Source organism: Ovis canadensis, chromosome 9 (assembly GCF_042477335.2).
Source record: "Ovis canadensis isolate MfBH-ARS-UI-01 breed Bighorn chromosome 9, ARS-UI_OviCan_v2, whole genome shotgun sequence".
NCBI classification, from domain to species: domain Eukaryota; kingdom Metazoa; phylum Chordata; class Mammalia; order Artiodactyla; family Bovidae; genus Ovis; species Ovis canadensis.
Genome location: NC_091253.1, coordinates 15,596,798 through 15,624,420, shown reverse-complemented (window position 1 = coordinate 15,624,420; position 27,623 = coordinate 15,596,798). Strand labels below are relative to the sequence as shown.

The 27,623-nt window shown below is 37.1% G+C and overlaps 1 protein-coding gene across 1 annotated transcript in view; it reads left to right on the top strand.

Moving 5' to 3' along the window:
• Positions 1-27,623, top strand: part of ADGRB3 (adhesion G protein-coupled receptor B3) — an 898,087-nt gene that overhangs the window by 488,366 nt on the left and 382,098 nt on the right. Inside the window, exon 16 of the mRNA XM_069599501.1 lies at positions 17,575-17,677. Within this exon, the coding sequence (XP_069455602.1) occupies positions 17,575-17,677 (103 nt within the window). The remainder of the gene's footprint in view (positions 1-17,574; positions 17,678-27,623) is intronic.

Here is a 27,623-nt window from a genome sequence, read left to right as displayed (position 1 = left end):
ATACTATGAAAATATTTTAGGAACAAAGGAATAAAATACATATATTTTGTTGCTTCAATGTAAAATTTGACTGTTTGATCTGAATCCAATAGAAAAAGACATATCTTCTTATTCAACATGAAAAATACACCAATTTATTCTATATGTTTAGTTATTATTTACCAGATATTCATGACACATTTTCTTCTATGATCATTTTACTAATAACTATCTGTTGAATATTTTGGAGCCAAGTTTCCCATACACAGAATAATGTCAGGCTTGCTGACAAAAATTCTCCAGGAATTTTGTATTTTAATACAATATTTTTAAAATAATACTTTGCATAATTGCCCTGGTGCAGACCAAGAAGAACTTGATAATGTTTTGAATAGATATCATTTAGAATTTTCCCTAAATATAAAAACAACAATAACTTTGAATGTTGACTCTTGAATTTAGATATTTGTTTTTCTTCTCTTGCCCTATAATATGCCTTCAACTCTGCTTCAAACTGAACCTCAATTTTACTGTTGGATTGTTTTTCCTTTTACAATTAAGTGGATTCAGATTGTGACTTTATCCAAAGGAAATGTGCTCTACTCAAGTCCAAACTAAGTAAGGGCTATTCTCAGCCTCCCAATTGTATTCTTCAGAATAATATCTCACAGTAAAAAGCATAGAGCCAGTGTCACCGGCCCTGTAAAGGTTAGTTCTGTCAGAATCTGATTCTGCCAACAGGAGAACTGAGCCCAAGATGTTATGTCCTGAAGGTGGGTGGGTTCTAATCCATCTCAAGTCTTTGGTTTTCCAAAACCATTATCTTTCACTGTCTTGCTGCCTCTGGATGCTCACATATCTATTTCTTTGAGTAGTACAGACTTCTGCATTCCTTTGGATACATGTGTATCTTCTGCAGAAAAACTTGAAAGGCCTAGGGGGAGGTAGCCGAGCATGGGTACTTCAAAGTGCTAGGGGTCAATTTGGTGGCCCTAGCCAAGGCTATTGACACCAAGGGCCGGACTCTTCCTACCCCTCATGGCCGCTTTTGAAACTGATCGCTGAAAGCTGACCAGCAAAGGTCGGGCGTCCTTTGGGGGTGCTGAGAGCACCCACACAGGCTCTGTGCACATTAGGGAACTAATAACCACCCACAGCCTGGTGAGTTCTTACCCTGTTGAGGGTTTAACTGCAGTACATTTTAGTAGGACAATTTGGTAAATCCAGGAGCCTATAAAAATGCTTGATTATCTAATAGAAATTATCTCTAAGGAAGAAAAGTATATCCAAGCATATATTCAAGCCAAAGAGTTCAAGAAACAGTTGTAATCAACCCATTTTCTAATTCATTTAATAAAGCCAAGTTCCAGCTATATAGGAAAATTACAATACTTTTGAGTATGGGAGTAATGTGTACTTTTCCTTGTAGGATGTATAGATGTGCTGTGCTGTGGTTAGTCGCTCAGTCATGTCTGACTCCTTGTGACCCCACAGACTATATAGCCCACCAGGCTCCTCTATCCATGGGATTTTCCAGGCGAGAATACTGGAATGGGTTGCCATGTCCTCCTCCAGATGGAAGATGTAGTCCTGCTTTAAAAAAAAAAAGGAAAAATGTGCATAAACGAAGCTATTAACATTCATTATAAAGGACCTAATTAAAATTATATGCAAATTACACTATAGTATTAAAGTGCTAGGAAAAATATGGATAAACCAAAAACAAACTAACATTTTCATTAGCCAGTAACATGAAAACTATTTTTTCAAAAAGGAAAAAAAAATTCAATAATGCAAAATCACATAAATTTGCTGTCAAGTACAACAACATAATAAAAGATAAATGATGCTAACTTTTTTCATATTTAGGAAATAGAGCCCATTTGAGTTCCTAATATTATAGGAATTAAAAGCAAACAGGAATAGCAATGAACCAGAAAATATTGTAAATAATAGAAAAACAAAAACATAATCACATTTATACCAATACATCTTGAACGTAATCGATCTGAAATACTGAGTTGCACCAAGAACATGTTTTCTTCAGTTTGAGGACCAGATTTTGAACTTTGTCTCTTCATTCTGAGTTTGCAGTGAAATATTATAGTTTTGTAATAGTCTGTATCTTTTTATAATATCTAATGGTGAGGACATTAGAAATTAAAATTATCCATGGGGTAACAAATTTGTATGACTAATACTATAAACAGTGTAATATTACAAAGTCAGTATATTATTTTTTTAATGAGTTTAATTTGGGCACACTGTTTTAAAGTTAATTTAAACCTCTGATCCCTTAGCTTCATTGTGGATCTAGGTGTTACCTAACTTGAAATTGTCATTTGTTTTCCAAGTTCTAAGTTAGCCCAACTAATTTTAGCAGTCATCAGCTGATTTTAGTATTAAGCATAAGTGAGGCTATCACACTAAGGAAAATAAGTCAGACAAATATCATATGATATCACATATATTTGGAATATAAAAAAGTGATAGGGATGAACTTATTTAGAAAACAGAAACAGACTTACAGACATAGAAAACAAATTTATAGTAACCAAAGAGCAAAGGGGAAGAGAAATAAATTAGGAGTTTGGGATTAAGATATACACACTATGTCATATAAAGTAAATAATCAGCAAGGACCTACTATATAACGCAGGAAGATATACAATGTACTCTGCACTAATCTATATGGGAAAAGAATCTGAAAATTAATTGGTGTATTTATATGTATAACTGAATGGATATGCTGTATACCTGATCTAACACAACACTGTAAATCAGCTATACTTCAATATAAAACAATTTTTTTTAAAGTAAATGTATTTAGCTTAATGATTTTGATGCAGTCTTCATTCCTGGAATTTATGAAATCACCTATTTTATTTTGGTTTTATTTTAATTGAAAAGCTCATTTAAAACAATTATGAAAGCTTTCAGGTTAGAAGCTGCACGAACTATACTTTTAAAAATAGAAAGAGGCTACAGTAGTTTTAATATGTTTACTATTTAATTAACTCCTTTTTACTGTATCTTATCTGGCTATACGTTATTTGCACGATTCGTTCCACAATCCCTTCTACTGATACTTGTTTTGTAACACTGCATTACATTTTTTTAGTGCTAACCACTTCAGTCATGTCTGACTCTTTGTGACCCGATAGGCTATAGCCCACTAGGTTCCTCTGTCCATAGGATTCTCCAGGCGAGAATACTGGAGTGGCTTGCCATTCCCTCCTCCAGGGGATCTTCCCGACCCAGGATCGAATCTACCTCTCTTATATATCCTGCACTGGCAGGCGAGTTCTTTACTGCTAATGTCACCTGGAAAGCCCAAAATGTAGTAAAAAACACATAACATTTGCCATCTTAACCACTGTAAAGTGTACAGAATAGTAGTGTTGACTCTGTGATACCTATTGTGCAACAGATTTCTAGAATCTTTTCACTTTGCGTATTTCTTAAACAGCAACTCCCTTTTTACCTCCACCTCCTAACCCCTAAAACCACCATTCTACCTTCTGCTTCTGAAAATCTGACTATTTTAGATAACCTTGTATAAGTGAAATTATACAGTATCTGTCTTTTTGTTACTGGCTTATTTCACTTGGTATGATGCCCTCAAAGCTTATCCATGTTGTAAAATAGGACAGAATTTCCTTCTTTTTTAAGGCTGGATAATGTTCCATCATTTGTATTAACTTACTTTCTTTATCCAGTCATCTGTCAATAGACATTTGGGTTGCCTCCACCTCTTGGCTACTGTGAATAGTACTGCAGTGAACATGGGTGTATCAATATCTATTCAGGATCCTGTTTTCAGTTTTTTAGGATATATAACTAGGAGTGGGATTTCTAGATCATATGGTAAACTTTTGAATTTTGAAGAATCTGTGTACCGTTTTGCATAGCAGCTACACCATTTCGCATTCTCACCTACAGTGCAGAAGGCTTCCAATTTCTCCACAACCTACTCACCACTTATGATTTTCTGTTTTGTTGACAGTGGCCATCCTAATGGATGTTAAGTGATATTTCCTTGTGATTTTGATTTGCCTTTCCATGATAATTAGTGACGGTTGAGTATCTTTGCATATACTTATTGACCTTTCACATATCACCTTCATAGAGATAATTAAATCTCTTGTCCATTTCTCAGTCTTATTCTTTGTTTTCACTTTAGAATTTATTTATATATTCTCAATAATAATCATTTATCACATATATAGCTTATAAATATTCTGTCTTATTACATACTTGACTTTTCACTCTGACAATTATTTCCTTTACTATACTATTTTTAAGTCTGGTGTAGTATCATATGTCTATTTTAACTTTTACTGCCTGTACTTTTGGTGTCATATCAGAAATCACTGCTAAATTCAATGTCATAAAGCTCTCCTATGTTTTAATCTCGGAGTTTTATTGTTTCAAATTTTATGGTGAACCTTGTCAAGAATAATTAGACCATATATGTGAAGGTTTATTTCTAGACTCTCTATTCTATTCAACTGATGTTTGTATGTTCTGTTATCCATCTTTATGCCAGTGCCATACTGTTTTGACTTATTATAACCTTGTAACATGTTTTAAAATCAAGAAGTATAGTACCTCCAGCTTTCATATTCTTTCTAAAGATTGTTTTGACTATTCAGAATCTTTTCAGATTCCATATGAATTTTATAATTTTTTTTCTATTTCTGCAAAAAGGTCATTAGGATTTTGAAATGGGTTGCCTTGATCTGTGGATTGCTTTGGGTATTATGGAAATTTTAACAATATTATGTCTTTCTGTTCATGAACACAGGATGTGTTTCCATTTATTCCTATCGTCTTTGATTTCTTTCAGCAATGTTTTTTGGTTTTCAGCACACAATTATTCACTTCCTTGGTTAAGTTTATTCCTGAATATTTTATTCTCTTTGATGCTGTTTCAAATGTGATTGCTTTCCTAATTTCCTTTTCAGTTCAGTTCAGTTCAGTCACTCAGTTGTGTCTGACTCTTTGAGACCCCATGAATCGCATCACGCCAGGCCTCCTTGTTCATTACCATCTCCCGGAGTTCACTCAAGCTCATGTCCATTGAGTCAGTGATGCCATCCAGCCATCTCATCCTCTGTCATCCCCTTTTCCCTCTGCCTCCAATCCCTCCCAGCATCAGAGTCTTTGCCAATGAGTCAACTCTTCGCACGAGGTGGCCAAAGTACTGGAGTTTCAGCTTTAGCATCATTCCTTCCAAAGAAATCCCAGGGCTGATCTCCTTCAGAATGGACTGGTTGGATCTCCTTGCAGTCCAAGGGACTCTCAAGAGTCTTCTCCAACACCACATTTCAAAAGCATCAATTCTTTGGCGCTTAGCTTTCTTCAAGTCCAACTATTGCATCCATACATGACCACAGGAAAAACCATAGCCTTGACTAGATGGACTTTTTTTGGCAAAGTAATGTCTCTGCTTTTCAATATGCTATATAGGTTAGTCATAACTTCTCTTCCAAGGAGTAAGTGTCTTTTAATTTCAGGGCTTTTCAAATGGCCTTTATTATGTTGAGCTACATTCCTTCTAAACCTAATGGGTGAAATTTTTTTTAAGGTTTACATTGATTTTCATTTCTATTTTTTTAATTTTTAATTTTTTTATTAAATTAATTAGTTTACCTTAATTAGAGACTAATTACTTTACAGTACTGTAGTGGTTTTGCCATATATTGATATGAATCAGCCATGGGTGTACATGTGTTCCCCAAGCTGAAGCCCCCTCCCATCTCCCACCCCATCCCATCCCTCTGGGTCATCCCAGTGCACCAGCCCCGAGCACCCTGTATCATCCATTGAACCTGGACTGGCCATCTGTTTCACATATGATAATATACATGTTTCAATGCTATTCTCTCAAATCATCTCACTCTTGCCTTCTCCGACAGAGTACAAAAGACTGTTCTATACATCTGTGTCTCTTTTGCTGTCTCACATATAGGGTCATCATTACCATCTTTCTAAATTCCATATATATGCATTAATATACTGCATTGGTGTTTTTCTTTCTAACTTACTTCATTCTGTATAATAGGCTCCAGTTTCATCCACCTCATTAGAACTGATTCAAATGCATTCTTTCTACTAGCTGAGTAATACTCCATTGTGTATATGTACCACAGCTTTCTTATGTATTTGTCTGCCAAGAGACATCAAGATTGCTTCCATGTCCTGGCTATTATAAACAGTGCTGTGATGAACATTAGGGTACACGTGTCTGTTTCAATTCTGGTTTCCTTGGTGTGTATGCCCAGCATGGGATTGCTGGGTCATATGGCAGTTCTATTTCCAGGTTTTTATCATGATACAATATTGAAATTTTCAACTGAATTTTCTGCGTCAGTTGAGATGATCATGTAGTTTTTGTTCTTTCAATTATTGTTGTTGTACGGTCACTCAGTCATGTCCTACTGTGCAATCCCATGGACTGCAGCACTCCAGGCTTCCTTTTCCTTCACCATCTCAGAACTTGCTCAGACTCATGTCCATTGAGTTGGTGATGCCATACGACTATCTCTTCCTCTGTCGTCCTTCTCCACCTGCCCTCAATCTTTCTCAGCATCAGGGTGTTTTCTAATCAGTCAGCTCTTTGCATCAGGTGGCTAAAGTATTGGAGCTTCAGTTTCAGTATCAGTCCTTCCAATGAATATTTAGGACCAATTTCCTTTAGGATGGACTGGTTTGATCTCCTGCTTTCCAAGGGACTCTTAATAGTCTTCTCCAGCACCACAGTTGGAAGGCATCAATACTTCTTTGCTCAGCCTTTTTTATTGTCCAGCTCTCACATCCATACATAACTACTGGAAAATCATAGCTTTGACTGTATGGACTTTTGTGGGCCAAATAATGTCTCTGCTTTTTAATATGCTGTCTAGGTTTGTCATAACTTTTCTTCCAAGGAGCAAGCATCTTTCAATTTCACAGCTGCAGTCACTATCCACATTGATTTTGAAACCCAAGAAAATAAAGTCTTTCACTCTTTCCATTGTTTCCCCATCTATTTTCCATTAAAATGATGGGACCAGATGCCATGATCTTGGTTTTCTGAATGTTCAGTGTATTTTTTTTTAATTTTTACTTTATTTTGCTTTACAGTACTGTATTGGTTTTGCCATACATTGACATGAATCAGCCACGGGTGTACATGAGTTCCCAATCCTGAACCCCCCTCCCACCCCATATCATCTCTCTGGATCATCCTCGTGCACCAGCCCCAAGCATCCTGTATCCTGTATCGAACATAGTCTGGCGATTCATTTCTTACATGATAGTATACGTGTTTCAATGCCATTCTCCCAAATCATCCCACCCTCTCCCTCTCCCACAGAGTCCAAAAGTCCATTCTAAACATCTGTGTCTCTTTTGCTGTCTCGCATACAGGGTTATCATTACCGTCTTTCTAAATTCCATATATATGTGTTAGTATACTGTATTGGTGTTTTTTTTTTCTGGCTTACTTCACTCTGTATAATAGGCTCCACTTTCATCCACCTCATTAAAACTGATTCAAATGTATTCTTTTTAACAGCTGAGTAATACTCCATTGTGTATCTCTACCACAGCTTTCTTACCCATTCATCTGCTGATGGACATCTAGGTTGTTTCCATGTCCTGGCTAGTATAAACAGTGCTGCAATGAACATTGGGGAACACGTGTCTCTTTCAATTCTGTTTTCCTCGGTGTGTATGCCCATCAGTGAGCTTGCTAGGTCATAAGGCAATTCTATTTCCAGTTTTTTAAGGAATTTGCACACTGTTCTCCATAGTGGCTGTACTAGTTTGCATTCCCACCAACAGTGTAGGAGGGTTCTCTTTTCTCCACACCCTCTCCAGCATTTATTGCTTGTAGACTTTTGGATCACAGCCATTCTGACTGGTGTGAAGTGGTACCTCAGTGTGGTTTTGATTTGCATTTGTCTGATAATGAGTGATGTTGAGCATCTTTTCATGTGTTTGTTAGCCATCCATATGTCTTCTTTGGAGAAATGTCTATATAGTTCTTTGGCCCATTTTTTGATTGGGTCGTTTATTTTTCTGGAATTGAGCTGCATAAGTTACTTGTATATTTTTGAGATTAGTTGTTTGTCAGTTGCTTCATTTGCTATTATTTTCTCCCATTCAGAAGGCTGTGTTTTCACCTTGCTTATACTTTCCTTTGTTGTGCAGAAGCTTTTAATTTTAATTAGATCCCACTTGTTTATTTTTTCTTTTATTTCCAGAATTCTGGGAGGTGGATCATAGAGGATCCTGCTGTGATTTATGTCGGAGAGGGTTTTGATTATGTTCTCCTCTAGGATTTTTATAGTTTCTGGTGTTACATTTAGATCTTTAATCCATTTTGAGTTTATTTTTGTGTATGGTGTTAGAAAGTGTTCTAGCTTCATTCTTTTACAAGTGGTTGACCAGTTTTCCCAGCACCACTTGTTAAAGAGATTGTCTTTAATCCATTGTATATTCTTGCCTCCTTTGTCAAAGATAAGGTGTCCATATTTGCGTGGATTTATCTCTGGGCTTTCTATTTTGTTCCATTGATCTATATTTCTGTCTTTGTGCCAGTACCATACTGTCTTGATGACTGTGGCTTTGTAGTAGAGCCTGAAGTCAGGCAAGTTGATTCCTCTAGTTCCATTCTTCTTTCTCAAGATTGCTTTGGCTATTCAAGGTTTTTTGTATTTCCATAGAAATCTTGAAATTATTTGTTCTCGTTCTGTGAAAAATATCGCTGGTAGCTTGATAAGGATTGCATTGAATTTGTAAATTGCTTTGGGTAGTATACTCACTTTCACTATATTGATTCTTCTGATCCATGAACATGGTATATTTCTCCATCTATTAGTGTCCTCTTTGGTTTCTTTCATCAGTGTTTTATAGTTTTCTATATATAGGTCTTTAGGTAGATATATTCCTAAGTATTTTATTCTTTTTGTTGCAATGGTGAATGGAATTGTTTCCTTAATTTCTTTTTCTACTTTCTCATTATTAGTGTATAGGAATGCAAGGGATTTCTGTGTGTTGATTTTATATCCTGCAACTTTACTATATTCATTGTAAGCTCTAGTAATTTTCTGGTTAAGTCTTTAGGGTTTTCTATGTAGAGGATCATGTCATCTGCAAACAATGAGAGTTTTACTTCTTCTTTTCCAATTTGGATTCCTTTTATTTCTTTTTCTGCTCTGATTGCTGTGGCCAAAACTTCCAGAACTATGTTGAATAGTAGCAGTTAAAGTGGGCACCCTTGTCTTGTTCCTGACTTTAGGGGAAATGCTTTCAATTTTTCACCATTAAGGATAATGTTCACCCTCCTCTTTCACTTTCATCAAGAGGCTCATTAATTCCTCTTCACTTTCTGCCAAAAGTATAGTGTCATCTGCATATCTGAGGTTATGATATTTCTCCTGGCAATCTTGATTCTAGCTTGTGATTTATCCAGCCTGACATTTCTCATGATGTACTCTGCATATAAGTTAAATAAGCAGGGTGATAATATACAGACTTGACATACTCCTTTCCCAATTTTGAACCAATCCATTGTTTCATATGTGGTTCTAACTATTGCTTCTTGACCTGCATAAAGATTTCCCAGGAGGTGGGTAAGGTGGTCTGGTATTCCCATCTGTTTAAGAATTTTCCACAGTTTGTTGTGATCCACACAGTCAAAGGTTTTGGTGTAGTCAGTAGAACAGAAGTTGATGTTTTTCTGGAATTCTCTTGTTTTGTGTGTGTGTGTGTTTTTGTTTTTGTTGTTGTTGTTGTTGTTGTTTTCCTGTGATACAATGGATGTTGGCAATTTGATCTCTGACTCCTCTGCCTTTTGTAAATCTATCTTGAGTATCTGGAAGTTCTTGGTTCACATGCTGTTGAAGCCTGGCTTGGAGAATTTTGAGCATTACTTTGCTAGCATGTGAGATGAGTGCAATTGTGCAGGAGTATAAAGATTCTTTGGCATTGCCTTTCTTTGGGATTGGAATGAAAACTGCTTTTTTCCCGTTCTGTGGCAACTGCTGAGTTTTCCAGATTTGCTGGCATATTGAGTACAGCCCTTTCACAGCATCATCTTTTAGAACTGAAAAAGCTCAGCTTTAATTCTATCACCTCCACTAGCTTTGTTTGTAGTGATGCTTTCTAAGGCCCACTTGATTCACATTCCAGTATGTGTGGCTCTAGGTGAGTGATTACACTAAAATGGAAATCTGGGTCATTAAGGTCTTTTTTGTATAGTTCTGTGTATTCTTGCTACCTCTTAATATCTTCTGCTTCTGTTAGGTCCATACCATTTCTGTGCTTTATTGTGTCCATCTTTGCATGAAATGTTCCCTTGGTATCTCTAATTTATTTGAAGGGATCTCTCATCTTTCCCATTCTATTTTTTTCTCTATTTCTTTGCATTGATTACTGAGGAAGGCTTTCTTACCGCTCCTGCTGTTCTGTGGAACTCTGCATTCAAATGGGTATATATTTCCTTTTCTCCTTTTCCTTTTGCCCTTCTTCTTTACTCAGCACTTTGTAAGGCCTCCTCAAACAGCCGTTTTGTCTTTTTTTGTTTCTTTTTGTTGGGAATGGTTTTGATCACAGCCTCCTGTACAGTGTTATGAACATCCATCCATAGTTCTGTCTATCAGATCTAATCCATTGAATCTATTTGTCACTTACACTGTATAATTGTAAGGGATTTGATTTAGGTTATGCCTGAATGGTCTAGTTGTTTTCCCTACTTTCTTCAATTGAAGTCTGAATTTTGCAATAAGGAGTTCATGATCTGAGCCACAGTCAGCTCCCTGTCTTATTTTTGCTGACTGTATAGAACCTCTCCACCCTCAGCTGCAAAGAATATAATCAATCTGATTTCAGTATTGACCATCTGGTGATGTCCATGTGTCGTTTTCTCTTGTGTTGTTGGAAGAGGGTGTTTTCTATGACCAGAGTGTTCTCTTGGTAAAACTCTGTTAGCCTTTGGCCTGCTTCATTTCATACTCCAACACCAAAGTTACCTGTTACTCCAGGTGTCTCTTGACTTCCTAGTTTTGCATTCCAATCCCCTATGATGAAAAGGACATCTTTTTTCAGTGTTAGTTGTAGAAGGTCTTATAGGTCTTCATAGAACCATTGAACTTCATCTTCTTTGACTTTATTGTTTTGGGCATAGCCTGTATCACTGTGATGTTGAATGGTTTGCCTTGGAAACAGAGATCATTCTGTTATTTTTGAGACAGCACCCAAGTACTGCCTTTCGGACTCTTTTGTTGACTATGAGGGTCACTCCATTTCTTCTAAAGGCTTCTTGCCCACCGTAGTAGATTTAGTTTTCATCTGAATTAAATTCACCCATTCTGGTCCATTTTAGTTCACTGATTCCTAAAATGTCAATGTTCACACTTGTCATCTCCTGTTTGACCACTTCCAATTTACCCTGACTCATGGACCTAACATTCCACGTTCTTATGCAATATTGTTCTTTACAGCATCAGACTTTACTTCCATCACCAGTCACATCGACAACTGGGTGGTGTTTTGCTTTGGCTCTGTTTCTTCATTCTTTCTGGTGTTATTTCTCCACTCTTCTCCAGTAGCATATTAGGCACCTACTGACCTGGGGAGTTCCTCTTTCAGTGTCATATCCTTTTGCCTTTTCATATTGTTGGGTGAGTGGTTAAATTTCCTCGGTTCTGTTGCACTGCAACAAAGATTTGAAATGGTGGACCAGTGTTACAGCTTTTTTACAGCTCAGAGCTTTATTTGGCAAACAAAGGATAGTACGCCCCCAAGGCGTGAGGGTGAGTCACCCCCAAAGGAGAGGCCTCAACCTGACTTGGCTCCCTCTTTTATAAGTTTGTTTTCCCTTCCCCTTCTCTTGCTCTATGCAAATTAGGGTTAGCCAGGAAGGGGGTGTGTTTGTTTCATCTGAGTTTCTCATTCCAGTCAATGGATTTTCTTTTGTTCCTTTTTCACATGCTTTCCCTGTGTCTTTTAGCTACCACCATTTTGGACTCCTTTTTCCTGTTCTAACTACCTATCAATACTGTTCATGGGGTTCTCAAGGGAAGAATACTGAAGTGGTTTGGCATTCCATTCTTTAGTGGACTGTGCTTTGTCAGAACTCTCCACCATGACCTGTTCATTTTGGGTGGCCCTACACAGCATGGCTCATAGTTGCTTTGAGTTAGACACGACGTGATTGATGTGATCAGTTTGGTTACTTTTCTGTGACTGTGGTTTTCATTCTGTCTGCCCTCTGAGGGTTAAGAGGCTTGTGGAAACTTCCTGATGGGGGGACTTGCTATTGGGTAATCTGGGTCTTGCTCTGATCTGGGGCGGGGGAGGCACGCTCAGGAAATCTTTAGTCCAATTTTCTGTTGATAGGCAGGGCTGTGTTCCCTCCTGGAAGTTAGGCCTGAGACCAAACTATAGTAGGTGACCTCCTTCAAAAGGATTTATGCCAGCACTCCCCCACAACCCCCAGGACTGTCGTATTCAGTGCCCCTGACCCTATGGCAGGCCACTGTCAGCCCACGCCTCCACCAGAGACATGCTCACAGGCAAGTCTGGCTCTGTCTCTTGTGGGGTCACTGCTCCTTTCTCCTTGGTCCTGGTGCACAGGTTTTGTTTGTGCTCTCCAAGAGTCTGTTTCCCCAGTCCTGTGGGAGTTCTGTAATCAAATTCCACTGGCCTCCAAAGTCAAGTTTCCCTGGGGGTTCTCAGTCCCTTTGCCAGATCCTCAGGTTGGGGAATCTGTTTTGGACCCTAGAACTTTTACAACAGTGTGAGAACTTCTTTTTAGGTACATATGTTATAATTGTTATATATCCTCCTGGTGAATTGACCCTTTTATCTTAACTAATGTTTTCTTTGTCTCTTACTATAGTTTTTCCTTTAAGTCTGTTTTGTCGATAGAAATATATCCATTCTTGCTCTCTGTTGGTTACCGTGTCTAAGGAGTATCATTTTACATCTTTAACTTTCAGCCTGTCTATGACCTTATACCTAAAGTGAGTCTCTTGTAAAGAGCTGCATTGCATTTTGTCCTCACATTTTTACTCTCTTTAAGATATGGTTCATGTACTCTATGCACTTTAAGCCTTTTTAATAATGTGAAGAATAACTTGAGCCTTCTTTGAATAAAGAACTCTACACATTTTAAAATGTTTTAGGCTCTGACTAGCACAAATCTCAAGGACAAGAAAGAACTTTATTACCTTAGTCACGAAATCCATTTAGCTGTAAGATCTGCTTTTCTAGCAGTGAATACAAATGTGAACCCAGCCAGGAAGCATTAGTAGATCACAAAGTCTGACGTGACACACAAGGAGCCAGCTATTCACTTATGCAAATTAGAATAAGTTGATGAAATAAATTAAAGTAATTTTGTACACTGCATATTTTTTAAAAGAAACTAATGTATAATGTGTATTTGCTTGCTTTTCCTTCACTAAATATTTGGATACTGTGATACTGACATATTTTAAAACTTAGTCAAAAGTTTAATATTTTTTGGTATATTATCAGTGTCTTTCAAATATGTGTTATCACTAAAATATGCCTAATGTAGTGTACTCAGGATAAATAAATGCTGGATACTAATATTGTCCTCCTTGAACTAAAATCTTATGGAAGGAGACATGCATAGTATTAGTGGATACTGTGATAGAGCTCTTAACTATTAGTGACACAAAGTGAAGGGGGTACTCACATAAGTGTGATAAGAACATCCAACTGCATAAATACATTAATGCATATCCCTTCCCAAATGTATTCTAAATAAAGTTATTACCCATGTGAATACACAATTTCTCTCCCTGCTACACATACACAGTTTAGTTCAGCTGTTCAGTCATGTCCAACTCTTTGCGACCCCATGAACCGCAGCACACCAGGCCTCCCTGTCCATCGCCAACTCCCAGAGTTTACTCAAACTCATGTCCATTGAGTTGGTGATGTCATCCAACCATCTCATCCCCTGTCATCCCCTTCTCCTCCTACCCTCAATCTTTCCTAGCATCAGAGTCTTTTCAAATGAGTCAGCTCTTCACATCAGGTGGCCAAAGTATTGGAATTTCAGGTTCAGCATCAGTCCTTCCAATGAAAACCCAGGACTGATCTCCTTTAGGATGGACTGGTTGGATCTCCTTGCAGTTCAAGGGACTCTCAAGAGTCTTCTTCAACACCGCAGTTCAAAAGCATCAATTCTTTGGTGTTCAACTTTCTTTATAGTCCACCTCTCACAGCCATACATGACTACTGGAAAATCCATAGCCTTGACTAGACGGACCTTTGTTAACAAAGTAGTGTCTCTGCTTTTTAATATGCTGTCTAGGTTGGTCATAACTTTCCTTCCAAGGAGCAAGTGTCTTTTAATTTCATGACTGCAGTCACCATCTGCAGTGATTTTGGAGCCCAAGAAAGTAAAGTCAGCCACTGTTTCCACTGTTTCCCCATCTGTTTGCTATGAAGTGATGGGACCAGATGCCATGATCTTAGTTTTCTGAATGTTGAGCTTTAAGCGAAACTTTTCACTCTCCTCTTTCACTTTCATCAAGAGGCTTTTTAGTTCTTCGTCACTTTCTGCCATAAGGGTGGTGTCATCTGCATATCTGAGGTTATTGATATTTCTCCCGGCAATCTTGAGTCCAGCTTGTGCTTCATCCAGCCCAGCGTTTCTCTTGATGTACTCTGTGTATAAGTTAACCCTAACATATACACACATACTTACCAAAAGCCATAAGGTGGAATTAATCTTCTAGAAACGGTCTCCACCAGGCCAATTGAGCAACAGACTAAATACCCTACAGAAAGTGGCTTATCTAAGCCACTTGGTTCTCCACAGCCCAGTTTCCTAAGGCTAAAATCTCCACAAGCCCAAATACAAAAATAACTTCATAAATATCTTAACAAAGTATAAATTCCTATTTGGAATCCTCACATCTATATATTCCAATAAATTATTCACTTATACATCTTCTAAAATAATACAGTTTCTGTATAATATCAATTTAATTGATTAAATTAAATTTGTTAAAATTAAATTTAATTGATTAAAGTTGTTAAAATTAAATTCAAGTTGTTAAAATTAACATTTTATAATATTTTGGTTTTCTTTATAGCAGGAAAACAGGATTATAAATAAGACCAGAATAAAGGAGTAGACTGAATTTGAGTAATGTGTAAATAGTTTTGTTTCCGGTAAACTCCCTGAACTGAAATATATTCATTCCTGAGAAGGAAACTTGTGTCTGTGTCCTAGGACTGTCCTGTGGGAGAAATCTCCATATTTTATTTTATTATTTTTTTTCTTTTTGGTGGTAACACATGAACATTTTCCCCAACTCCAACGTTTTATACACACACACACACACGTATGATGATATATATATATATATGTATATATTATTTCTGGGAATCATGTCAGATCTGCTAATATAATTAATCATCTAGCATCAACTCGCATTTGGTCCCCTGATCACTTCTGCTCATGGAAAAACAGGAAAAAGTCAGTTTGCAAAGGAAGTTTGGCCTTTAGAGCTTACTTCTATATCCTTCTCAATGTATCTTATCTTCAGTTGACTCATTAATATTAAATGAAATAAATAACAATGAACCACCCTTCTTTGTTTGCAAACACACTCCTCTAAAAAATATTAAAAACAAGTTACTTTTTTTTTTCACTTTGTTGTTAGACTGGATACAATGAAGCTTCCTGAGTGTTTAAGAATTTTGTTATTTGACATTGCTAAATACATGAGAGATGGGTTAAAATATTATCCCACTCAGAATTTGTTTATAGTCTCTCTGCTACTAAATAACCCCTGGAGAAGGAAATGGCAACCCACTCCAGTACTCTTGCCTGGAACATCCCATGGAGGGAGGAGCCTGGTAGTCTACAGTCCATGGGGTCACGAAGAGTCGGACATGACTGAGCGATAAGTGTAGTATACTTGGTATTTTTTTCTGGTTAAATCTTGTGGCAAAGATTATCTCATTAGAGAAATGATTTTCACAAAGAATTTGAGGTTCAACATGATTCTACAATATTGGAATTATATGACTTTGATGATACAGACATTTTAGATAACCATATGGCAGTAACTTAAAAAATTAAACATGCTTTTACCACATGAGCAAGCAATTCTAATCATACTCAAGACATGTGAAAATATGTGTCATCTAGAATGTATGCGTACCAGTTATTCATAATAGGCAAATATGGAATAGCTACTCAAAATCATAAAAACTAAAAATCAGAAGCATCCTAAATGCTGCTCATTGAAATGATGAGTAGATCAGAAATTGCATGTCATGAAATGCTACTTAGCTATAAAGAGAAACAGGATGGATGCATCTCAGAAGCATTATGGTGTGTGAATTAAATCAAACACACATGTGTATGTACTGTATGATTTTATTTAAATGAAATTCTCAAAAGGCATAATTATAGTGACAACCTGTCTGTGGTTTCCTGGAACCATGAAGATGAAAAAGGATCAAATATAAAGAGTCTTAAGGAAACTGGAGGGTTGTCTGGATTTGCTGGTACAATTACCGAAAGCTTTTGACTACTGACTTAAAACTGATTAATTTTATTAACTATAAATATTGCCTTAAACAACAAAAAAAAAATGGAAAAATTAAGTGAGTTTGTCTTGATACCTATTATGAGTTCCCCAGAATAGTAAATGAGCTATCGAAGAACAGGTGCTTTATTTCGAATCAAGAAGGAAGGAATGTATACATCTTCAAATAGCTCAAATACAATAAAATCTTTAAATTTCTATATAATAGAAGGTGTAAAACACTTTATACCTGTTGGATAAAAACATGTGCAAGAAACATCTGGTTCAGTTTTATAAGTTTATATACTTATAGGTATTTTTTTGTAGCTTATAATTATTTTGAAAACTTCTTTGTGAGTGAACTATATTGGTGAGATATTTCAAAATGCAAATGTGTTCCTTCTATCTAGCATATTGAGATAAAGAAGTGGCTTGAAAATCTATTTTGTTGAAATGAATGATGGTCAGTAATTAGCAACATTTATTGATATTTAAATTCTACTTGTTTTCATTCTACACTACTTACCAGTCATTCATCTTAATGAATTTTGAAAAAGTTTAAAAAAAATGCCAAGACTGCACTTTGCAAGAAAAGTATCTGGCTTCCTGGATAGCAAAACTGTTAAGTCCACCTTGAGATAAATGGATTATATTCCTTTAAAGATTGCCTGAAGGTTTGAATTCACAATGCATCTATCTCACAGGTGAATCAGCTTTAAGTAATCGAAAGCTTGTCAGCGCTATTGCTTTTCTATCTTTCCTGCATTTAAACTGGTAACAGTCACCAATAGCTTTTTCCCTCTAAAGCTTTCTAGTTCCAGGTAGGGTATATTTATAACAAGAAGTCAATTATATCTTTCCATGAATACTACTTCAGGATCGTGTTTTAAATCTGTTTGTGCAGTTTCTATGTCTTTGCCTAGATACATTTATTAAAAGTGTTGTCATAACATGTACTGAGATACAAATTAATATTCCTTTTCAATCCTTTCTCCTTTTAATCATAATTATTCTGTTTCAGAAATTATACTGTTGTCAATTCCAAAATCATTGTGGTCACCATAAGGCCTGAACCCAAAACAACGGATTCATTCCTGGAGATAGAGCTAGCTCATTTGGCTAATGTAAGTATCATTCATTTAGCTTTGAGTTTCTTATAGAATTGACCTTTTAAAAAGGTTACTAGTCATTCTGTTGACAAATAAGACCAGAACACATTTTCTAAACACTTCAGAGTTGCAAATGAGTTTATCTGTTATGAAGATATGTGTTATGTAGAAACAAGATGACATTATCCTATGTTTTTGTTCATAATAGGACTCTCAGTTTCTCCAATATAGTACTTAATAGTTTGTTAGTTCCTACATCTTTATTGGGCTCTAAGCTAGGCAGTGGGGGATGTCAAGGTGGGAACCAATCTCGCCACCTGCTGAGGAAGACTACCATGTAAGATGCCTGCAGCAACAGAAGCTGCAGACATAATGCAAAGGGGACTGTTGTCCTGCAGGGGACCCCAGGGTTGGAGAGTGGGTGGAGTGGCTTTTTAAAGTTCTACACTCAGGATCAGAGGAGGCTCCTTGTAACTACCTGGGTGTTGCAGTGATCAAAATCCAAATCTTCCATCCAGAATGATAAGAACTCATCCAACTGCAAATGAAATTCTTCAGACCTTGTTTAGGCCATATACGGAAATTTAAACCATATACTTATCCTTTATACATTCACCTCAGATACCTAACTCATTGATTTAAAGGGCAAAGAAGATGATTCCTATTAAGGCTTTCTTAATTATGCTTTTATAATGCCTGTGTTCAAGTAAGACCATCTCCAATGTTGCACATACATAGTTCTCTTTTTTAATTACTCCTTGCAAATTTTCTATGAACTTGGCTTTTACACACCCCAGCACCCAGAGGGTACTGCACCCTGTGTGGGTACACACAGTTAATGAAAGCACAAAGTGATTGTCATTTTCCCAAAGTGAATGACATAGTGGAATTTATTCCCACATCCTTTAGTTATAAAACCTGTACTTTTCCCAGTATTTTATAATTTCTGATATTAAAGAACTCAGGTACATTTTATTAAAAAATGACAATCATCTTTCCTATAAACTAGTTTTTAAAAAGCTGTTCTGGCGTCTTAGGTTTAGCTGTTCTGGTTTGTGAGGTTTAATGTAAACCTCACATCTCTCAGCACTGATTTTAAACATTATGATTAATATTTTAACTATCAGGTCTTTTCCCACTTTTGCCAAAATGTGTCCATACTGGTTCTGTCTAACTTTGACAATGTGTCTTTTTTCTATTATATGTACTTTTTCATAACTTATAATGGCTCTAATATCACTACTGAATTGAAAACTAAGAGATACTTTTGACATTACTTTTGAATAAGGAAATTGTTTCTTTGCTTGTTCCACATGTATTATAAAATATTTGTTTACATATTTGTTTGTATATATATTTTTATCATGGTAATGTCTATTGAGTTATAAGCATTGGTGAAGAATATTAAGAGATATTAATTGCCTGCATTGCTCTCTGTTTCTTAGGGAGAAAACACTTCTCTAAATGAGCATTCACAAAACTTTCCTAAATAAAGATTAAATCACTATTGAGAATTCAAAGAACATGTTAATTAAATGGTATTTTTCTCATAAATTGAAGAAAGATTAAAATAGTGTTGATAAAACAGTCTCATTATTTCAATTGAATAGAACTGTTTGAAATGAACATATTTAAGCTTTGAGTCACACTTTTCTGGCAGCCTATTTTGTCAATTCAATTTCAAAGAGATACAGCACATCTAAAAATTTATTTTCTACGTATGGAAACTAGAGTATATGGTCAATACATTTTATGAAGCCCTAGCTAGATTCTGGAGTGGCAGTGAGTCAGAGTATAAGCATGATGAGCTGATTACCAAGTCACTGAGAATTGGTTCTGTCAGTATTTTGAGTGAGTTGACTAGATTCCCAAAACAATACTATCCCAGCACCAAAGACCTGGATCTGAGATAATATAGACAAGTCTGTTACATAGAGGGCCTGAGGGAGAAGAAGAGAAGTTTACTCTGGAGAAGAAATGCCTCGAGGCGTGCCCTGGTCAGAGCAGCACCCACCTGTGCGGGTCCTCGGAGGCCACCTGACTCCAGGCCACGTGGTGGAGACGCTCTTGCTGCTTCATCGCTTGTCTTTCCTCCACTTTATAAATCCCTCCCTCACACACCTCTTCACTCTCTACTGCTTGAAGTCTCTGTGCCTGCTGTATTTATACTCACCATGCAGATGAGACTGTCTTAAAGACTTTATTGTTCACTGAGGGAAGGAATATGTGACTGGTTTATTGAATGTCTTATAAAGTATGTTCTGACTTTATTTTATTTTCGTTGAAGAGATAGTCAAAAGAGCCTAAGCTAGCATAAAGTATTCTTCACTAAAATGTGAAGAAAAGATGTATCTCAAACATGAAAGTTAAAGTGATTACAACAAACACAAATTTCATTATAACTATATTGACACAGATATATTATCACTGGTATTGCCTTCAAAGTTGACCTGTTTCAAATATGACATCTTGCTAATATCAACACTGTCTACTTTCGCCTGTTTTCTTATAGCAAATGTATCTGCTGCACTTTACTAAGCTCAGAAGAGAATAATGACTTAAAATTTTATCTGTTGCATATACCATGTGCAGGAAAAGGAAGAATGAAAATTAATAGTTCTAATGAGTCTAGGAAAAAGCCTGTTATTGTTTGTTTAAAAAAAAAATGTGTTCTTTAAAAAAAAACAACAACAGGCTTTTTAACAAATAGCATTTAAAGCATGTTATATATAATGAGACCCTTGGGAACTGGTAGGACTAGCTAATAGAACATAGAATCTTGAAATTCCATACTGTATTCAGCAAAGCCATTTGCAGTTTTAACCAGCTCATAAGTCATTAAAGAGTAAGATACTATTTTTAGTTCAGTTTTCTAGGCTCATGACTTTATTATTATAATTTGCAGAGTCCCGTTCTGTGGTCTTTAGCACTTGCACACAGAAATTGCTTGATTATTAGAAATACCAAATTTGCTTTTCTGAGAAAAGTAATTTTGTTTTCCATGTTATATTACTTAAGTATTGTTAGACTCTATAATGTGCAAGGAAAGTTAATACAGTTATTAAAGTAATTATTGGGACCTAAATTAGGGGAGTCGAGTGGGTCTGTAAGCACACACATAAGGAAACACACACACACACACATACACCCACCACTAAGATGCCTTGGTTCTGACTGATCTGGGCCTGCTGACTTTCCAAGATATATAACATCCTTATCTTTAAAGATGAGTTAGAAGAATTTTAGTTATCTTGTGCTCTATCATCTTTGCTAACCTGCAGTTCCCTTTTTCCAAACAAAATGTCTTAATAGAGTTCCATTTCTGGTAGAGGGATAGATTGGCCCACACTAGACTTCAGTTTCTGCAGTCAATTTTTCTCTTTCCTTTTCTTTTTTTCCCTGAATAACAGCTCTCATGGTCTAGGTAGGGTGAACCTGCTATCCTTCAGTATTAAGAAAAATCTACTGGGTGTATTTGTAGTTCTCAAATTGATCATATTTACAAATGATCTCATGGGAATTGGGCTTGTAGGTTTTATTTTCTTTGCCATATTTGCTTGTATACGAATAGGATCTACCTAACAAATTAGGGAGTTTGTTTCATGTTTATAAACTAAAATTAGTCATGAACCATGGCTTTGTAAATCATAGTGGAAAACACAATGGAAAACTGTGATGAATATGCTTTTTACCATTAGGAAGCATGAGAAACAATAAAGAGAAATCCCCACATTCATTAGTGGGTATTTTCATGAATAGCACAGGTCAATAACAATCCAAGGAATTACAAATCACTTGGCAAAGCTTAAAGAATGTGTTCAGTCTATGCAATTGTAATTTCCACAGAGGGATATTTGTATCCCTTTACTTTTTAAGTTACTTTTCTACCCTAGCTTGTGTCCAGTTGGAAGAGATTTCTGATGTTTTGCCTGCTCAAAACTCTTGGTAGTTTTAATGGGAGAGTCTTGAAATGCTAACTAGACAGGCAGATTGATGGTTCTGCCAGCGGCTAAAGTTGAGATAGAAATTATTCTCTAGCTACAGTTTTTTGGTTATATCCTAAACTCCTAAACCTGAATAAGCATTCTTCCCAATTACATCTCAAATTCAGTTTATTTTTATTCATAATACAACATTGTTTTTCTTCAAAATGGTTTAGACTAATTATGCTATTGTGGGAGCAAACACTTTCAGTTGAGTCAGGCATTTTGGGCATATGAGTTATAATGGTCCTTGTCATATCTACTCAGTTATACTATTGTAGTGTGACAGCAACCGTAGACAGTATGTAAAAATGGGTGTGGTTCTGTTACAACAAAATATGATTTACCAAAGTAGGTAGCAAGCCAGATTCAGTCCCTGGACTGCGTGTATTATCACCCCCTGTATGGTAAAGACAATGTGCCCCCACCAGGATGCTCACATCCTAGCCCCCATAATTTGAATATATTATAGGTCAGAAGGGAATTTGCAGATGTGATTAAGGGTAAGAACGCTGAGATGGGGCAAATATCCTAAATTATGTGAGTCGGTCCAATTCACACGAACCATTAAAACTGGAAAGCCTTTGTTAGCTATGGTCAGAGAGATGCAAGGTAATAAGGACTCAACTTGCCATAGCTGACTTTGAAGATGAAGGAATAGTACCGAAAGCCAAGCAATATGAGCAGACTCTAAAAGCTAAAAACAGCCCCTGGTTGTCAACAAAGAAGAAAGCATGACCTCAGTCCTATAACTACAGGAGCTCAATTATGCTGAGACCTGAATGACCCTAGATGCAGATTCATCCCCATATCCAGAAAGGACTCCAATCCTGTTAACATTCCAGCCTTGTGAATCTCTTGAGCAGAAATCTAGCTAGGTTCACAAAGACTCCTGACACAGAGAAACTGTGAGATAATAGATTTGTGTTATTCTATGTGCTGGGCTGGAAGAAGCACAAGCTGGAATCAAGATTGCCGGGAGAAATATCAATAACCTCAGATATGCAGATGACACCACTCTTATGGCAGAAAGTGAAGAGGAACTAAAAAGCCTCTTGATGAAAGTGAAAGAGAAGAGTGAAAAAGTTGGCTTCACGCTCAACATTCAGAAAACGAAGATCATAGCATCCAGTCCCATCACTTCATGGGAAATAGATGGGGAAAGAGTGGAAACAGTGTCAGACTTTATTTTTGGGGGCTCCAAAATCACTGCAGATGATGATTGCAGCCATGAAATTAAAAGACACTTACTCCTTGGCAGGAAAGTTATGACCAAGCTATATAGCATATTGAAAAACAGAGACATTACTTTGCCAACAAAGGTCCATCTGTTCAAGGCTATGGTTTTTCCAGTAGTCATGTATGGATGTGAGAGTTGGACTGTGAAGAAAGCTGAGCGCTGAAGAATTGATGCTTTTGAACTGTGGTGTTGGAGAAGACTCTTGAGAGTCCCATGGACTGCAAGGAGATCCAATCAGTCCATTCTAAAGGAGATCAGTCCTGGGTGTTCTTTGGAAGGAATGATGCTAAAGCTGAAACTCCACTACTTTGGCCACCTCATGCAAAGAGTTGACTCATTGGAAAAGACTCTGATGCTGAGACGGATTGAGGGCAGGAGGAAAAGGGGACGACAGAGGATGAGATGGCTAGATGGTAACACTGACTCGATGGACATGAGTTTGAGTGAACTCCGGGAGTTGATGATGGACAGGGAGGCCTGGCGTGCTGCAATTCATGGGGTCGCAAAGAGTTGGACACAACTGAGGACTGAGCGACTGAACTGAACTGAACTGATGCTGCTAAGAGTGTGTTAATTTGTAGTAGCAGCAATAGAAAACTAATAACCTGTATTTGCATTGGAACATTGCAAAATCAAGTTTTTATTATGAAAATAATATATATGTGTACCTTAACAGATAAACTACAATAATCATCATATATTTCTCAGTGAAAATCAGTCAGCAACTACAGATTACATTTTGGCCTGCCGATTATCATGCCAGACAATGAGAATGGCCACTGTAAGCTGATAGTGGGGTCTTAGGGAAAATTGGAGGATGCCAGGAGCAACTCTGACATTTGTAGATGTGTTGTGCTCTTAAAGCAGCTGAGGAAACTTCTCTGCTGGCAGCTGATACATTGAAACTATCCAAAACAGTCCAGCCAGCTCTTGTCTCTGCCAGGACCCCATGAAAATACTACTGGGACACATTATTACATCCTTTTGGATTTAAAGGTAGAAGGCAAAGCTGTATGCTGTATCTATATGGAATCTAGTTAGCAGTCACATACGAGGAAGACTACTCTAAGACATATATGTGAAGACAGTGATTTTCTTTGATAGATATACATGTAAATAATTTTTGATACTGGTTCTTCTTTTACTACTTCCTCCATTTCAATAGAAAAATATATGTCAGGAAATAATGTACATTCTGTGATTGGTGGTATAGCTAAGGAATCAGAGAAGCAAGCTGTTATCACATCCACAAAATCAGTGTCATCTGGTTCATGTGGATTCCTGAGTATCTAGATAGCAGAAGCTGAATTAGATGCATGCTCTCCCCATATACTAACTGAACAGCTGCCAGCTCCTGGAGGACGTGACTTGTCCTGATAGAACCATACTCTGCATTTCTCACTTCACTGCCCTATATACCATTCTGCTGTTCCTAAAGACAGCTCTTTCTTTTCCATCTTCTTGATTTAACTGATTCTCAATGCTTTGCTTTCTATAAAACGCATGCAAATAAATGGAAAAATTCTGTCTCCATGCTCTTTTACTCAATAACACAGTGTTGCATTCTCAGTGAGGTTCTTTGGACTCCAGGTGTATCTCAGCTACCCTAACAAAAAAGGAGAGTTAGACCCAGACATAGATGTTTTTAAATATCATTTAAAAATACTAAAATACTCTTGAAAACCTTAAGAAGAAGTGTGGAAAACAAGGAACAAATGGTTTCCTGTTATTGAGCTGCGTATTATTTTCAATGACATCATCCCCTTAGGTGGTGTATTATACGTTCAAGGATTATAAAGATGTTTATCTATTAAAAGATGTACAGAAAGGGCTCCCGCTCACTGATCCATTTTAGTGACCTGTCAGAGATATGAGTGTGGAAAGACTTACCTCTACTAGAATTCTGCTTCCCTTAGAATGCATTCCTGAGCATTTTAAGATGTGGCTCTTCTCAAGAAGTATTTGAATTATAGGCAAGATATAAACTAGTCTTTGGTGGGTCAGATCAGGTGTTTTGGGAATGTTCTTAGGAATTCCCAAAATCTGTTTATACAGTGATTTAACAATTACAATTAAAAGTGTGATGGAAGTGGAGGATAAGCTTAGCAAAATCCAGGTCTTTTTAATGTAATGCTTTTACATATAAAATTTCAGAAATAGAGGCTTTGTAATGTCAGTTGAACAGTCTCTCTCCTCTTCATGTACAAGAACTCAATGCACTCAATCACAGGAAGATGCGACAGAAAAACTTGCCCTGGAACATGTGACCCAGAGCCCTGGAAATGTTGGAACAGTCACAAGGAGGTCACTGCCCTTCTCCGCGTCCTTAGAAGCTTTGTCTACAAGCTTGCTTTTCCTCTACAGATGAGAGGGCATTTTTTTGTTTCAAGAGAGCTATGAAAGGTACAGGGAAGTTAAGAGGTTTCCAGATTAGGAATTTACTGTGAAATATGAGGTCTAAACATTTGAACCCTTCAAGGAAAAGCAGAGTAAAGTAGCCATGTTATTTCTGGTGTGTGTGTGTGTGTGTGTGTGCATGCTTAGTCATCACTTCAGTCATGTCCAGCTCTTTTGCAGCCCCAATGGACTTAGCCCATCAGGCTCCTCTGTCCATGAGATTATCCCCTCAAGGATACTGGAGTGGGTTGCTTTTTCCTTTCCAGGTTGCTTTTTCCTTTCCTTCCCAACCTAGGAATCAAACTGAACCTGTGTCTCCTGTGGCTCCTGCATTGGCAGGCAGATTCTTTACCACTTAAACCAGCTGGGAAGCCCCTGTTTTGTGTCCATGATTCTACAGTGTAATGTTTATTAAAAATTATGAGGAGTGGAGGGAGTAGTTGTTAGAATGCCTGCTCCTAGGTTAAGCCCCACTCTCAAAGTTCCTGAAGCCAAAGAACCTACCTTTTTTATCAACATCCCAGGTGATTCGAAAGAAAATCCAGAGAAAACACCTTGAAAACATTAAGGTAACAAGAACATAATTAAGATTTCATGTGAATTGAATTTATTCAGAACTTAAAAACTCCAAGGAAAACTTGAAGTAACTTGGGGCAAAATTCATTTTTATTATGACTATTATCTTTTCTGTAAACAAGCTCCTTCAGGTATTTGTTCAAACGCCATCTTATTGGTTCAGTTCAGTTCAGTTCAGTCGCTCAGTCGTGTCTGACTCTTTGGAACCTCATGGACTGCAGCACGCCAGGCCTCCCTGTCCATCACCAACTCCCAGAGCTTACTCAAACTCATGTCCATTGAATCGGTGATGCCTTCCAACCATCTCAAACTCTGTTGTCCCCTTCTCCTCCCACCTTCAACCTTTACCAGCATCAGGGTCTTTTCAAATGAGTCAATTCTTCACATCAGGTGGCCAAAGTATTGGAGTTTCAGCTTCATCATAGTCCTTCCAATGAATATTCAGGACTGATTTCCTTTAGGATGGACTGGCTGGGGACTCTCAAGAGTCTTCTCCAACACCACAGTTCAAAAGCATCAATTCTTCAGCGCTCAGCTTTCTTTATAGTCCAACTCTCACATCCATACATGACTACTGGAAAAACCATAGCCTTGACTAGAGAGACCTTTGTTGGCAAGCCTATTGGTTAAGCCTTCTCAATATACAAAATTGCAATCCATTCAGTTCCCAGTCTTTCCTACTCAGTGTAATCTACTTTTCAACACAGCACATATTGCCACCTAGTTTATTATGTATTTCCATGGGTTCTTCTTTGTCTCTGTCCCTGCTCTCTTCATTATAGGTAAGTCTGTGAGGCAAAAGCTTTGTTTTGTGCAGTGCTATGTCCCCAGTGCCTCCAAGCTATCTGGAATGTAACAGATATTTGCTAAGCGATTTTTGTGTGAATTGATTAACTTGTTCGTCATCTTGGCTCCCTCCTGACTTCTCTTTGTGAGAGTGATTTACCATTGTGAGATGTACTGAAAATATTACATAGGTGAAAAAAAAAGACTTGGATGAGAGTTTTCATAAAGAAAAGGAAGTCATTAATAAATGTCATTCTAGGATAAATCTATGGGGTATGGCTAAAAAAGATATCTAAATTCCCCATTTTACAAACAAGAAACTAGGGAAGTTATATAAGACCAAAGGAAAAGAGGACCATGTATGGAAACACGTAGACAAAAACAGTGATGTATTATACTGTTAAATAGATAAACAGATAGCCCCTCATTCATGATTTTTCACCTTTTGATGGTGAGATGTGATACGCATTCAGTAGGAATCACACTTAGGATTTTGAATTTCAATCTTTTTCTGGGCTAGAGATACACAGTTACTCTCTTGTGATGCTGGGCAGTGGTCCACAGCTCTCAACCAGCCACACAATCATGAGGGTGAACAATTGTGATACACCCATTCTGTACCCATAAAACCATCTTGATTTTACTTTCAGTACAGCAGGCTTTGCATGAGATGATTTTGCCCAAATTTTGGCTAATGTGTTGTGAGCTCATTTAAGGTAGACTACATTAAGCAATGAGGTTCGATAGGTTAGGTGTATGAAATACATTGTCAATTTATAGTATTTTCAACTTGCAGTGGGTTTATCAGAATGTAACCCACTCATCATCAGTCAAGGATGCTCTGTATTGATTTGCTTGATGTTGAGACAGAGGAAAGAAGTAAAAGAAAATATTAAAGACTATTAAAGATAGTACAAATGATATGTTTAAAACGTCTGTGGTAACTAGAAAATGTGACTGTTGGTACACTTTTCAAATG